At 39.7% G+C, this 14,735-nt stretch overlaps 1 protein-coding gene across 1 annotated transcript; it reads left to right on the forward strand.

Moving 5' to 3' along the window:
• Nucleotides 1-2,394: 2,394 nt before the first annotated feature.
• PTGS2 (prostaglandin-endoperoxide synthase 2) lies at nt 2,395-11,894 on the forward strand. Its single transcript, XM_006110862.4, has 10 exons — nt 2,395-2,661; nt 3,664-3,780; nt 3,915-4,058; nt 4,823-4,966; nt 5,493-5,674; nt 6,915-6,998; nt 7,273-7,519; nt 8,286-8,572; nt 9,259-9,406; nt 9,582-11,894. The coding sequence occupies exons 1-10, from the start codon at nt 2,451-2,453 to the stop codon at nt 9,989-9,991; spliced, it is 1,974 nt and encodes a 657-aa protein (XP_006110924.2). The 5' UTR covers nt 2,395-2,450; the 3' UTR covers nt 9,992-11,894.
• Nucleotides 11,895-14,735: the final 2,841 nt, after the last annotated feature.

Below are 14,735 nucleotides of genomic sequence, written 5' to 3' on the forward strand. Positions count from 1 at the left end.
AATGTACCCAGTGATGGAGATTCCACAACCTCCCTAGACAATTTATTCCAACCTAAAGCTCCCTTTCTACAATTTAAGCTGATTGCTTCTTGCCCTATCATCAGAGGCTAAGAAGAGTAATTTTTCTTCCTCCTCCTTGTGATACCCTTTTAGGTATTTGAAGACTGCAATCATGTCCCCTCTCAATCATCTTTTTTTCCAGACTGTGTCTTCCTTCATAGGACATGTTTTCTAGAGCTTTAATCATTTTCATTGCTCTTCTCTTTACCCTCTCCAATTTCTCCACATCTATTCTGATATGTGGAGCCCAGATCTGGACACAGTGCTCCATATGAAGCCTGATGAGCACAGAATAGAATTATTTCTCGTGTCTTTCTCACAACATTCTTGTTTTAATGCAACATTCTTGTTTTAATGCATCCCAGAATAGTGTTTGACTCATATTTAATTTGTGTTCTACTATGACCTGCTCTTTTTCTGCAGTACTCCTTCCTAAACAGTCATTTCCTATTCTATATATGTGAAACAGATTATTACTTCCTAAGTGGAGTCCTTTGCATTTCTCCTGATTAAATTTCATCCTATTTACCTCAGACCATTTCTTCAGTTTGTCCAGATCATTTTGAATTATGACCCTACCTTCCAAAGCACTTGCAACACCTCCCAGCTTGGTATCATCTGCAAACTTTATGAGCGTATTTTCTATGGTGCCATTATATAAGTTGTTGATTAATATATTGAATAGAACCAGTCTCAAAATTGACTCCTGAGGAGCCCCACTTGTTATGCCCTTCCAGCATGACTGTGAACCATTGATGATTACTCTCTGAGAATGGTTAGCCACCCAGTTATGTATCCACCTTATAGCAGCCCCATCTAGGTTGTATTTTATTATTTTATTAGAAGGCTATGCAAGACCATATAAAATGCTTTACTAAAGTCTAGGTGTACTATGTCTACCGCTTCCTTCTTATCCACAAGGCTTGTTAGCCTATCAAAGAAAGTTATCTGATTGGTTTGATATGATTTGTTCTTTACGGATCCATGCTGGTTGTTACCTATCTCCTTATTCTCTTCCAAATGTTTGCAGATGAATTCCTTCATTATTTGCTCCATTATCTTTCCTGGCACAGAAGTTAAGCTGACTGGTCTGTAGTTTCCTGGGTAGTCCTTATTTCCCTTTTTATAAATAGGCACTATATTTGCCCTTTTCAAGTCTTATGGAATCTCTCCCAACTTCCATTTTTCAAAGATGATAGCTATTGGTTCAGATACCTCCTCTATCAGCTCCTTGAATATTCTAGAATGCATTTCATCAGGCATTATTTGAAGACATCTAATTTTTGTAAGTCATTTTAACTCATTCTTTTCCTATTTTAACTTCTGAACCTATCCTATTACCACTAGCCTTCACTACGTTAGTCACCAATCTTCTTGGTGAAAACTGAAACAACAAAGTCATTTAGCACCTCGGCCATTTCTGTTTTCTGTTATTGTTTCTCCCTCTTCCCTGAGCAATGGGCCTACCCTGTCCTTGGTCTTCCTCTTGTTTCTAACATATTTGTAATATATTCAAATATATTTGTAGAATGCTTTCTTGTTACCCTTTATATTTAAACTAATTGTATTCATGAATAATAGTGATACGGCATAATGATTTTATTAACATTTTAATTAACAACACTTTACAAAGACAACCAAGACTAATGGATTTAGGGGGGGAGTGAAGGAGAATGGTCCCAGCTTTCCTGGAAGGTGTTAGCTGTTTGTGTTGAGCAGCACCACAGAACCCAGTGGTGACTGGAGCTTTCGGATGCTACATGGCTGTAAATGTTTGAGAGTAGCCTTCATTCTGAAAAAGTCAGGCAGGGCATGGTGCAGTCCCAAACCAGAGGGGTGCAGACAAGACAAACCAGGCTCCCCAAAGACGTTCTCTGAGCGCCCCTGGGGTGGAGCATATCGTATTCTACGGGGAGACCTGAGCAATTACAGAAGGTACGGTACATTATTCCGGCCGGGGCCGGTTCTTCTGCGTGGGGGCTAATTCTGAGGCGGCATCTTATGCTTTGTGGCCGCTCACTGCGGAGGCTGGAAGAAGTCAGGGGGCGCGTGGCGACGGCACGAGGGAAAACAACGCCAAGACGCTGCCGCTTGGTTCTCTCTTTGGAGAGGATTCAAGCCCGAGGGCGCGCGAGAGGGGAGGGGGGGGGGCCTCGCCGCACCTCACGCGACCCGCCTCCCAAACCCGGGATGGGGAGGGGCTTGGGAAACTGGCCTGGGGGAAGGGGTGGAGAAGGGATTCACCGACCCCAGGATTGAAGGCGCGTGGGGGGCGTCTGGCTTTGCACACGCTGCAGGAAATTCCCATGTTTGTGCAGCTGGGGGGGGGAGGGGGGGCTCGGGGCGGAGAGAAGCTAATTCCCGCAAATGACTCAGTAGCGTAGCCATAAATGCAGAGCAGCGAGCGCTGGCCACAGAACAGATCCTTGAGCACGGGCAGCAGCAGCAACTCCGGCTCCTTCTCCTCCCCGGGAAGTGACCGGCCCCGCCAGCGCCAGCACCTGACCAGCTCTCGGCGTGCGACTCCCGCCTGCGAAGAACCGCGGGCTATGATTGTGTCCTGCGCGCTAGTCCTGGCGCTCCTGCGCGTCGGCCAAGCAGGTTAGTGCCCGACCTCTCCTTGCACGGCTCGAAGCAGCAGCTTGCTGACATCTTCCTGGCGTTGTGCACAGCACGACAGCCCCGGGGCTGCCCAGGAGCCAGATGCACCCCTGTGCTGGGGGCATCCCTAGCCTCTGGCTCCAGAGCCGCTGATGGGATGGATCGCTCAATGCACAGAAGACTGGGTACTGGACTTGAAGGACCATTGCTGGGATCTAGTTTGCTATTAATTATTATTATTACTAAAACTACCACGTTGTCTTAACCTAATCTTTCCTATTTACCAGCCAAAGAAAAAGCACAAAATGCTGGTTTCTAATGTTCCCAGATGCTTTGGTTAAAAGTTGCTTCTGATATTATTAGTAAAGATAGGCGCCAAATGCTAATGTTCAGCCAACATTCAGGTTTCCCAATGTACTGGGAAGTTGAGCATGAGGCAAGTGCACACAAAATGCAAGCTGAGCTAGGAAACTGGAAAATCCAGTTAAAGGAGTTAATGAAGACATGGTAGCTCATTATGCTCACTTATTAGTTAACCCAATTTTCATTGAATTCTGAGACGAGAATTAGGTCTAGAGAACTTACGATTTTTCATTTTCCCTCCATTTACTTCGGGTAGCTGTGTTAGTCTGTATCTGCAAAAAAAAAAAAAAACCAAGGAGGACACAGGTCTCTTCATTGTTACAGCTTGTGGTCATTGTATGTAGTTGAAAGTAATTATCTCATATATGGGATATTGAGAGTTACATGAACATTCTGAGAGGGGTCATCAGTTTTCTAATAACGCCTCCCCTATACAATATCGACTGCAAATGAATCACTCATCATGTAAAAATAAAAAAATATTGTTCAGTAGCTTTTAACAAGATCAGTATAGGGCTTAGTCTTAACTGGACCTACCTACAGTTTGACTATTTTCTGCCTTAATTCTCAGAAAATGGCTTGTGGAGAAGAAAACATCCAAATACTATTTTATTAACATTACTCTCATTTTCATTACAGCTAATCCTTGCTGTTCAAACCCATGTCAGAACAGAGGAGAGTGTATGACGATAGGTTTTGACCGATATGAATGTGACTGTACAAGGACAGGATTTTATGGGGAAAATTGTACTACACGTAAGTATCTGAAAGTTTTGCTTTAATAATGACACTTGAAAGCTGCAAACCATTGGTCAAGTATTTTACTTCTATGGTATTTAATCCTCATAGCTAAATCATATATTCTTAATCTTTCCCCTTAATGCTCACAGCGGAATTCTTGACCTGGTTGAAACTGACATTGAAACCTACTCCAAACACTGTCCACTACATCCTCACTCATTTCAAAGGCGTCTGGAATATAATAAATAGCATTCCCTTCTTCCGTGATTCCATCATGAAATATGTATTGACATGTAAGTATCCTCTCCTTTCACTATTACCCTTCAGTTGCAGATGTTGGGCACAAGACTTTAAGAGAATATTCTGTTTCTTAGTTATTTTATATGCAGACATACATTTTCTACCTCATACCTATCTCAAGTATGTGTGTGTGTGTATCTTGGGACAGGAAATGTAGAAAGCAGAAGCAAGGCATATGTTTCACTCCATAATAAGGAGGCAACCACTAGGAGTGGGAGAACAGATAGGAGAGATTTTCTTTTATGCGGAGGTCCAACACTGATCAAAATTGACACATTTATAAAGCATGTAATTGGTTGAACTCTGTAATTGAATTCAGTAATTCAAACATATATACACACCATTTTCCCTCTAAATGAGGTTTTAGTACTAGGAAGTACCACACTGTAAATTTGCTCTTAAATAAGGACAGCTCCAAACAAAAAGTCTGGATCTCAATGTACTTCAAAATGGGAAGTGGTTCAGACTCAAACTGAAACTTCATAGCTTGCCTTTTATCACTGTATAGAGTGAAATAAAACACTATACTCCCATATCAGCAAATTTTGGTAACATTTATCTGAATCCAAACTTGGAGCCTCACCCCATTTCTGCTATAAAATAATCAAAATATTTTCACCTTACTAACTTATGTGATGCTATAGAAATCAATGGGACTATTCACAAAAAAGGTAGAAAGGATTTGGCTTTGTAGCTTATTTCTTAGAATTAAATTTACGGTTTTAAGATCAACCTTATTTTTTTTTTATTATTTTAGCAAGGTCACATTTGATTGACAGTCCACCAACATACAACAGCCAGTATCATTACAAAAACTGGGAAGCCTATTCCAACCTTTCCTTCTACACTAGAGCCCTTCCACCAGTGTCACCAGATTGCCCAACACCCATGGGTGTTAAAGGTAAGGAATTAAAGAGATTTACAGTGTTTAAGAAGTGTGGGAGAGTCAATTTATTTTGCCCTCTTGGAAAACATTTAACAGACCTTTTTTAGAGAGCTATACTTTGAAATCTGTAACAGCATATTATAAAATAGTTGTGTATTGTATATGTTGTATTGGTTTGGATATACTGCACAAAAAGCTAAACTCTCAGTAATGATTTACAGACTCCGATTTTCATTTTTGAACAAAAATGCTAGAAATAAAAGAAAGAAATTGAAAAGACTGAGTTGCAGATTTAGCATAGCAGAAATGAAGATATATATACTAAAATCAAGTGAGTAAGATTTGTAAAAGTTATAGCTAAGTTGTCAGGAATAAATCGATGAGCTCGACTGAGTTTGTGGAGCTTTGCTAGTTTATACCAGCTGAGGGTCTAGCTCATAAGATTGATAATTGTTCTAAGAAGAAAATGACATAGCTGGATTGAATGAATCATTTTCTCAAAATGTAAAGGAAAATAAACTGATATGATTTTAAATTTCAGGTAAGAAGGAGCTCCCAGATTCCACAATGGTTGTGGAGAAATTTCTGCTGAGACAAAAATTTATTCCCGACCCACAAGGCTCAAATGTTATGTTCACGTTTTTTGCTCAACATTTCACCCACCAGTACTTTAAGACAGATCACCGCAGAGGGCCAGCCTTCACCAAAGCTCTTGGCCATGGGGTAAGTTGTGTCAAAGTTGTGACTCACTGAAAAGTTCAGCAAAGTTTATCAATCTTTGTGTCAAGAATGACATTCTTCAGAATCTCAGAGGGGTAGCCATGTTAGTCCGTAATATTAAAAACTATAAGCAATCCTGTGGCACTTTAGAGACTAACAAAAATATATAGTACCATGAACTTTCATGGGCAAAATCCACTAGACTAGAGGAGCCTAAATAATTCCATTACAAATATTGAGTGATTTAATTCCTTTATCTGCATAGACTGAGTTTTCCAAATGCAGTGTTATTGTAGTCTCAGAATGCCAGCCAAATTTACTGAGACACGAAAAGTTTTTTCTATTGGACTCTTTCTATCAGACATAAGGACTACGTCTAGACTGGCATGATTTTCCGGAAATGCTTTTAATGGAAAAGTTTTCCGTTAAAAGCATTTTCGGAAAAGATCGTCTAGATTGGCAGGATGCTTTTCCGCAAAAGCACTTTTTGCGGAAAAGCGTCCGTGGCCAATCTAGACGCGCTATTCTGCAAAAAAGCCCCGATCGCCATTTTCGTGATCAGGGCTTTTTTGCGGAAAACAAATCTCTGCTGTCTACACTGGCCCTTTTGCGCAAACGTTTTTTGGAAAAAGACTTTTGCCCGAACGGGAGCAGCATAGTATTTCCGCAGAAGCACTGACAATCTTACATGAGATCATCAGTGCTTTTGTGGAAATTCAAACGGCCAGTGTAGACAGCTGGCAAGTTTTTCCGGAAAAGCTCCTGCTTTTCCAGAAAAAGTGGCCAGTCTAGACACAGCCCAGGAGGCATGTACAGTGCTGTAAAATAGTTGTCATATGCTACCCTTTTATAAAAGAGACTTTGCTGTTGAAAAGCAGCTATTTCGCATATCATCAATTATTTATCTGAAATCAGTTACAGTATTATATTATATAGTTTTCAGGCTGTCCATTCTTTTTAGACACAAAATCCACTACTTACGTGTTTGAAGCAAAGTCCTTTTGAATTGATTGAGAATTTAAAAATTCATTGTTATGCATAGTTTGATCCAGTTTTAACAAAGAAGCGTACTTTATTTTTACATATTTTTGTAAGGTATTTATAGGGTGCCAATCATAGTATCCTTAATATGCAAACATTTAAGTCCTAATCCAACTCCCAGTGACTTAAATAAGAATAGGATCCATCCTAAAATAGCCAGAAATGTAGCTTGACTTCATATTTCAAATTTTGTATTTTATAGGTTGACTTGAGCCACATCTACGGAGAGACTTTGGAGAGACAGCTTAAGTTGCGGCTACTTAAGGATGGAAAGCTAAAGTTTCAGGTGTGTTTTTCTTTAAAATTCCTACTGGAGAACAATGGAATTTTATAATTCACATTGTTAATAATATGAAGCCTTGTTAAAACACAGAGGACCAAATTCCACCATGGTGTTAATAGGTCCTATATACGTCAATGGGTGCTATACCCCTAAATGCAAAGGCAGATTTGATCCACAGTCTGTATTTTTAGAATGTGAAAAATAAAATACTGAAGAATTTCTATATATTATCAATGACTCTTAGTGTTTCTCTCTTATGGGTTTTTTTAAACTGCAGATGATTAATGGAGAAATGTACCCTCCCACTGTGAAGGACACACAAGCAGAAATGATCTACCCTCCTCATATTCCTGAGCACCTGCGATTTTCTGTAGGCCAGGAGGTGTTTGGTTTGGTCCCAGGTTTAATGATGTATGCCACAATATGGCTCAGAGAGCATAACCGAGTCTGTGACATCCTTAAGCAGGTGCATCCAGAGTGGGATGATGAGCAGCTGTTCCAAACTACCAGACTCATATTGATAGGTAAGAAAATCAGACTTTCCTTATTCAACTATTTTATGCAGATACAGAACACAGTGTCAAGGGACTGCATTCTCAAGAATGATTTTGGGTGCCTCTATTATGAGAAGCCAACTTAAAATCTCTTAAAAGCATTTTCCGAGGATAAGGAGATCAAAGCTTTCTGAAAACAAATCTCTTTAAGATGTCTTAAGCTAGGCACCCAAAAACAGAGACACACAAAATTACTAGCCACTCTTGAAAATAGAGGGCCAGTTGCTTTTTTTTCTTTAAAAAAATAGCTATTAAGTATGTAGAACATAAAAATGTTCTCAATATGTTACAATGACCTGGGAGATTTTTTTTCCTCCCAAACAACTTCACCAGGTTTAATAATAGAATAAATTTTTTTGGCTTGTTAAATCACAAGGACATTTTTTAAAAGTTTTATGACCATTTGAGAGTTCATGGAAAAAATAGTCCACTGTAATCAATATCTTAAATGCTAAGCTATGGAGGAAATTCCTAAATCAAGTGGCCTTCTGGTTTTTTAATGAAGGAAAATAGAACTATGAGGTACATTGTGGAAAAGCAGGAACGTGGGTTTAAGGCTATATCTACACTAGCACTTACGTCAGCAAAACTTTTGTCATTCAGGGAGATGGAAAAGACCACCTCCCTGAGCAACATAAGTTTGGCAGGCATAAGCGCAAGTGTGAACAGCTGGCCGAACATTCAGAATTGTTCAAGCAAATAAAATTATCTTTTCCCTGTTTCACTGAACTAACAGGAGAGACCATCAAGATTGTCATTGAAGACTATGTGCAGCACTTGAGTGGCTACCACTTCAAGCTGAAGTTTGATCCTGAACTTCTGTTTAACCAACAATTTCAATATCAGAATCGAATTGCAGCTGAATTCAACACACTGTACCACTGGCACCCACTCCTCCCTGACAGCTTTCACGTCCATGACCAGGAGTACACTTTCGAGCAGTTTCTCTACAACAACTCCATCATGGTGGAACATGGCCTTTCTCACATGGTGAAATCCTTCTCCAAGCAAATTGCTGGCAGGGTAAGTAGTCCTACTCTTAAGATTTTTAGCTCATTGACATGGTCTAGTTTTTTTTTTTTTTATCCAATTAGCATAAACCAGTGACTAGGCCAAAAGTTTACAGAGAGCTTACTCTGTGAAAAAGAAATATACCTGATAATTCAAATAGTCAAATATAATTCTTATCAGTATTGGAGTTACAAAAGACAAACCAATTTAAAATGTTATTGTGCAGGAGTCCAGATGCTAGTACTGACAGAGCTCCCACTAATTTCAGTGGGACCTAAATTGTAAGAAGGCTTCAGGGTCAAGTTAAAAAATGGTCTTTTAATATTTCAAATATCCTCTTCCAAAGCTTGATATAATTTTGCAAAAAAATCATTTAGTAGTGAATTCCAGTTGTAAAGTTAAAATCCTACCAATCCTGGGCCTCAACAAATGCATCTCTCAGAAATGTAATGCAATAGCTCTAGAGTCTCAATTGAGCTGTTCCATAGTTGTTGAATTCCCCTGATGTTAATGGGAAATGTAGGACTAAAAACCAAAAGGGGGATCATTTTCCTTACTCAGAAGAACCTCCATTCATGCCAATGGAAATGGTTCCTGAGGAAGGAAAGCAGCATTCCACCCAAAATTTATACACACTATACAATTTTTAAGAGTTTGCCCAGAGTTCTTATTATTCTTTGTATCCTTTTTTGCCATAGGTTGCTGGGGGTAAGAACGTTCCTTTTGCAGTAAAGAAAGTAGCCAAGGCTTCAATTGACCAAAGCAGGCAGATGAGATACCAATCCTTGAATGAGTACCGAAAACGCTTCCTACTGAAACCTTTCAAGTCATTTGAGGAACTTACAGGTAAGCGCTATTCTTTCTTATAAAAGACGGGGCCTTTTCTTACAAATGATTAATATGGTAGAAGGGTCATTGTTTGTTTGTTTCCAGGCTTATATAAAGTAGTGGGAGTGGGAAGCAGGATTAACAACCAAAAGAAGAATGCTAAAAGGTACACTAATTTATTAATTTATTACAGGAGAAAAAGAAATGGCAGCTGAATTAGAAGAGCTTTATGGAGACATTGATGCTATGGAGCTGTACCCTGGCCTTCTAGTAGAGAGGCCTCGTCCTGGTGCCATTTTTGGTGAGACCATGGTGGAACTTGGCGCACCATTCTCTTTGAAAGGCCTTATGGGAAATGCTATTTGTTCTCCTCAGTACTGGAAGCCTAGCACCTTTGGTGGAAAAGTGGGCTTTGAAATAATCAATACTGCCTCGCTACAAAAGCTCATCTGCAATAATGTGAAGGGTTGTCCCATCACTGCCTTCCATGTCCTAAACTCTGAGGCCACAGAAAAGGCCACCATTAATATCAGTTCCTCAAGCTCCACAATAGAGGATATCAACCCCACGTTATTAATGAAAGAGAGATCCGCTGAACTGTAGTACATCTCTATTTATTTATTTATGTAATTATATAAATTATTATATTTAAAATTGTTTTTAAAAATGAAATCCAGGCAGTTTCTGCTACGTCTTACAAAGACGATGGTTCCCCATTTCAAGGCAGACTACTGTTTTTAAAGGTTTGCAACACTGGATCTGTTGTTAAACATCTTCTGTAACAGAAAGTAGTATTCCATAGTGGATGGGAAATAGTCCAATGTTTTTTATATGGTGTTTTCTTATTAAACTTGACAGTACTTCCTTTTTTTCTTTTGTCACTTGGCAACATAACGCTACAAGTTATTTTGCCAACGGATATTTTAATTTGAAAATGTATCATCAGAAAACAAGAAAATGTTATTAATGTAAACTGCAGAAATTACTGAATTACAGGACCATAAATAGTAAATTAATGTAAAACAAAAATTATGCAACTTTAAAGGTTTGCATAAAGTCAGCAAAAGAAAAAGTTTAAGTTTCTCACATATACTACCTCACTATCTTTGCACATGCTTTATATCAACATTTAATGAAGAGCCTAACTTTTATTTTCTGACTTTGGATGTTGAAACCTATGCATAATCCTTCCACTAATATTCTTTTTAAAATTAAAATTTATATTATACAAATATATAATTGGCATTTAAATCCGATTTTGGCATTTGCACAAGTGAATAAGTTGGAGGGAAACATTTGCTGCTGTTTAGCTAAAAGTAGTTATTTGTCAGGCTGGGATAACAGGGCATTTATATTTTGATAGCTGTGTTTTATATTGCAAGAAATCAAAACAAGAAAATATGCAAATATTTTTAGACTAGCACTTTAAATTTTTACATGAAACCATCATTTCATTATTTATAAGTGTGTATAAAATGGCATTTTCTAACTACCGGGGAGATTTAGGTAGAAAAAATACAATTATTCAGGCTGGAATTGGTCTGAAAGCACTTTTTTTGGAGTGGGATGAATTAATGGCCAGGGAGCCTTGTGGACAAGCCTTCAGTTTCAAATCACTTCTGAAAAATATAGACTCCCCAGTGCTGTGTCTACTGCATTTATAATATAGGATAGGAATGTGTTAGCATCAATATGGTCCTGTTAGAATTTCACTGTGACTTTCCCTAAATTTCTAGTTACTTGTTTTTACACTTTGATTATTTTAATTAGGCTGCTTATTTAATGAGATGATAAATTATTTTAAATGCTGAAAACTGAAAGAGGAACGTGTATGATGATGGAAGGTTTTGTACTGATATGTTTGGGGATATTTTTATGTATTTATTTTTTACTATGCAGTGCACAAAATGGAGAAAGCACACTGTATGCGAACAGATGTTGAGGTTTCTTATACTCAGAATTCTAATGTTCATGAATGGAAGACTATTCAGGAGGTCGTCTGAGATGTTAAATAGATCAGAACATGTAATTCAGGTTCATTTACCTCTTAATTGAGAACATACCCAAAACTTCCCAACATTAATTTATTCTAGAAAAACAATTATTTATTTTAAAATCTGCACCATCTTGTTGTCCTCTCTATCATAATCCCGAACTAAGTTAGTTTTCAGAAGTAGAGCCTAATTCTTGTAGCTCTTTGTATCTGGAAACTCTAACATTGTGAATTTAATGCAATTTAAATGTAGACCATAAGCTGCATGGGAAATATAGGTCTTCCTCTATTTTGTGCAATGCAAACTCAATGTCATCAGCAGTCAAATAAGTTAGGGTTAAATATTATTAATTAATATCTGGGAGAATTGATATGATTATCATACATGGAATTGACAACCTTAGATTATTTATTTGTAATGTTTTATAATATGAATGGGTTTTTCATGTTTATTTTTCTACAAAAATACATGTTTAAAATGAAATTGTTAAAATAAATAATTTGAGAATGTTATCTGTGTGTACTGGTATTTGATACATGATTTCAGTAGCTCACTTTTAGTTTCACCACAATAGTATCACAAGGATACCAGATCCCCTCCCATCCAAGAATTCACCATAGAACATCCATTAAATGTATTAATAATGCAAGATTAGGGTAAATCAAGATCTAGAATTTGTATCTTTGCATTAGGACTTCCAAAACTGTATTTAAAATTTGTGTCAGAAAAGTGTTTCTGGGTTTTTTGTAGAAGATGAGGGGGTGTAAATGAAAACTTCCCTACCAGCTCTCTTTGCTATGTATCAAATTGGAGATAGGGAGAGGGAAGCAGCACTGCCCTTCCCTCCCAGTCTTCTTTAAGAGAAGACTTGAGTGGGGGATATTTGAAACAAGGTGAACGGTCTGGGTCTGAGAAAAGGGAAAGTAGAGTCAGGATAGGGGACAAGTTTATCAAATATAATTACAAACATCAATCTAATGAACAAAGAATAGCTCTTGAAACAAGAGGTCATCACAGTTGATCTCTCAACCATAGGCTGACCATAGAACAAGCGATAAGTAAGAGAATATATGATCCACCCTTTCAGGCACCTAGCAACCAAAGGTGATATTCCATCTTCTCCCATTGCAGCTAGCTGCTGAAATGTGCCGGAAAGCAAGACACAGACTCTGCAATGGTGTTTGTGTTTGAAAAAACATATTTTACTGAACACGATTCAGAATACAAATCCACATGGTTCCCAGCACCCACAGAATATTACTGACAATTACAACAGGACATAGTATTAACTTCCTATTCACATCTCTTTCTAACCAATCATGGAGAGGAACTCCAGAATGTGAAATCCCTGAAGAAACCAACCACTTATGTTCATTTTGTCCACCAAAGGAAAGATTCCCTCAGTGCCTCACCTCTCCACCCACCTCCCCATCCAGCATCCTGGGGGGTTTGTCCCATGGAAACTGAACAACAGTGTTCCAAAGACATCAAAGCCCATTTCCCTTGCTCTCTCCTACTCCACAGATGTGCTAAAGGCTTCACAAATAAGAGCTGACCATTTCAACCTAGCAGGTTTCAGCAATTGAGGAACAATCCTTTTTGTAGGGATCAGAGAGTCAGTGAAAGGTACACTTCATATTGCAGCCTGGTCAGCCATTCAAGTCAGACCACAACATCTCTGAAGTAGATTGGCCCCAACACCTGTCACAGCCATTTCCTGAATAGAAGGCGCTGCCATCACCACTTTTCTGTGCAATAACATAGGACCCTGCTGCAAGGCTAACTATGGGAACCACATGATCTGTATGCTTCACAGATCCATAGGGGCAGCAAACACACCATGTGATTGTAGTGCTGTCTCTATGCTTCCCCATGCAGACCAAAGGGCAGCTGAAGTCCATGCCATTCCTCATTAGAGGTACACAGAAAAGGCAGTGCCCAGCTTTGTGCATGGCAAGCCCAGCACACTGAGGTTGAGAGTGTGCTACTTCTCTCGGAGAGAAGCTACTTGCCTACTGCTTCTGCCCATATAGCCACGGAAGAGACAGCTAGAACAGCCACTCGGCTTGTAGAATGTGGCAGAGGAGGAGGGAGGATCACCTAGTCCCACCCCCAGTGCATATGCCTTTGATGCCATGTGGGGGGGGGGGGGAGGGAAAGCAATCAGGGTACCTCTTTGCTCCGAGGGCACGGACGAGAGACCTATGCTTTTGCTGAATGACCCTAGTCAGTTGACTTCTTGTGGGTGGAGTAGGGGTGATAACAGGATCTAGTCAGGTGAAGCAGTGGGGAAGGTGATCCTGGCTGCTTCCCACTGCTTCACTGGGCAGTCACACAGAAGATGTCTCTACCACCCTAATTAGGGTAGGGCCGTGCAGGGTGGATTCTCTGCATGCTTAATAGCATCGGGGATCCACCTTCCCTCTGAGCATAGACAAGTCTGGGATGACACAAAAGACAAGAATGTTCCCCGGTGCAACCTGCCCTGGGGAATATTTGCCATCAGCAAAGTAATTCTTTTGCCCAACGTGGGATGAAGCATAAGCCCTGATTTTTAAAGCCCTGCGTGGATACAAAAATGTGGATCTGCATGTGATCCATATCCGCCAGACTCAACTCCTCATCCAGTCTGCAACTCGTGATCTGGATTTCACTTCCATCTGCATTCGCACAGCAAGCCATCTGCAGGGGATGGGAGAAGGAGCACAGATGAGTGAGGAGGGGGCAGAGTTGTACAAGGAAGAGGCCGGCAGCACGAAAGCAGGGACTGGGGGTAGGAGGCAGCAGGGATCTGGGCCAGGGCCAACACTCAGCCCCTCCTGCAGAGAGATTTAGGACAGATTTGGTTGCACCTTTTCCCTGATAGCAGCACAGGGGGCCTGCCCTGGCTTCCCTCCTCCCCTTTGCCTGCAGCGGGGAGAGCCCTGCATGGGTAATTGCTCCATTATCTGCGGATATGCAAGTCTCTACTGATTTTATGGCCCAATGCTTAAGGAGGTGCGGATCTTTGTAAGGGTTTATTGTATGAATATGCCACTTCCTTAGGGAGAAGAAAAAGGGGAGAAAGATAGAAAGAGCTAATAATATTTGGCAGTCAGAAAGGAAATGAGAGTAGTAAACAACAGCCAAATATTTTAGCAATGCACCTCTTTTCCAAATGTAAAGGGCCAATAGAAAAGGCTATTGCTGACTATGGCTATCCGAGGGGAAACCCTTACAAGGCAGCATTTCAGTAGTGCATGGTCAATATAAAGAAAATAGCCCCGGAAAGGATCTGATCTTTCATTGTATAGATCCAGAGATATAGCTAGAACCATCTGAAGATTTTGATGCAAGAGCCTTCTATTGTTGCA

The sequence above is a fragment of the Pelodiscus sinensis genome, chromosome 9 (genome assembly GCF_049634645.1).
Source record: "Pelodiscus sinensis isolate JC-2024 chromosome 9, ASM4963464v1, whole genome shotgun sequence".
NCBI lineage: Eukaryota > Metazoa > Chordata > Testudines > Trionychidae > Pelodiscus > Pelodiscus sinensis.

Bases quoted from the DNA above. Each gene is read 5' to 3' on its own strand.
- PTGS2 (XM_006110862.4), top strand. From the start codon at position 2,451: ATGCAGAGCAGCGAGCGCTGGCCACAGAACAGATCCTTGAGCACGGGC. The intron at 4,059-4,822 runs GTAAGTATCCTC...TTATTATTTTAG, and splicing joins CATGAAATATGTATTGACAT to CAAGGTCACATTTGATTGAC. The intron at 8,573-9,258 runs GTAAGTAGTCCT...TTTTTGCCATAG, and splicing joins CCAAGCAAATTGCTGGCAGG to GTTGCTGGGGGTAAGAACGT.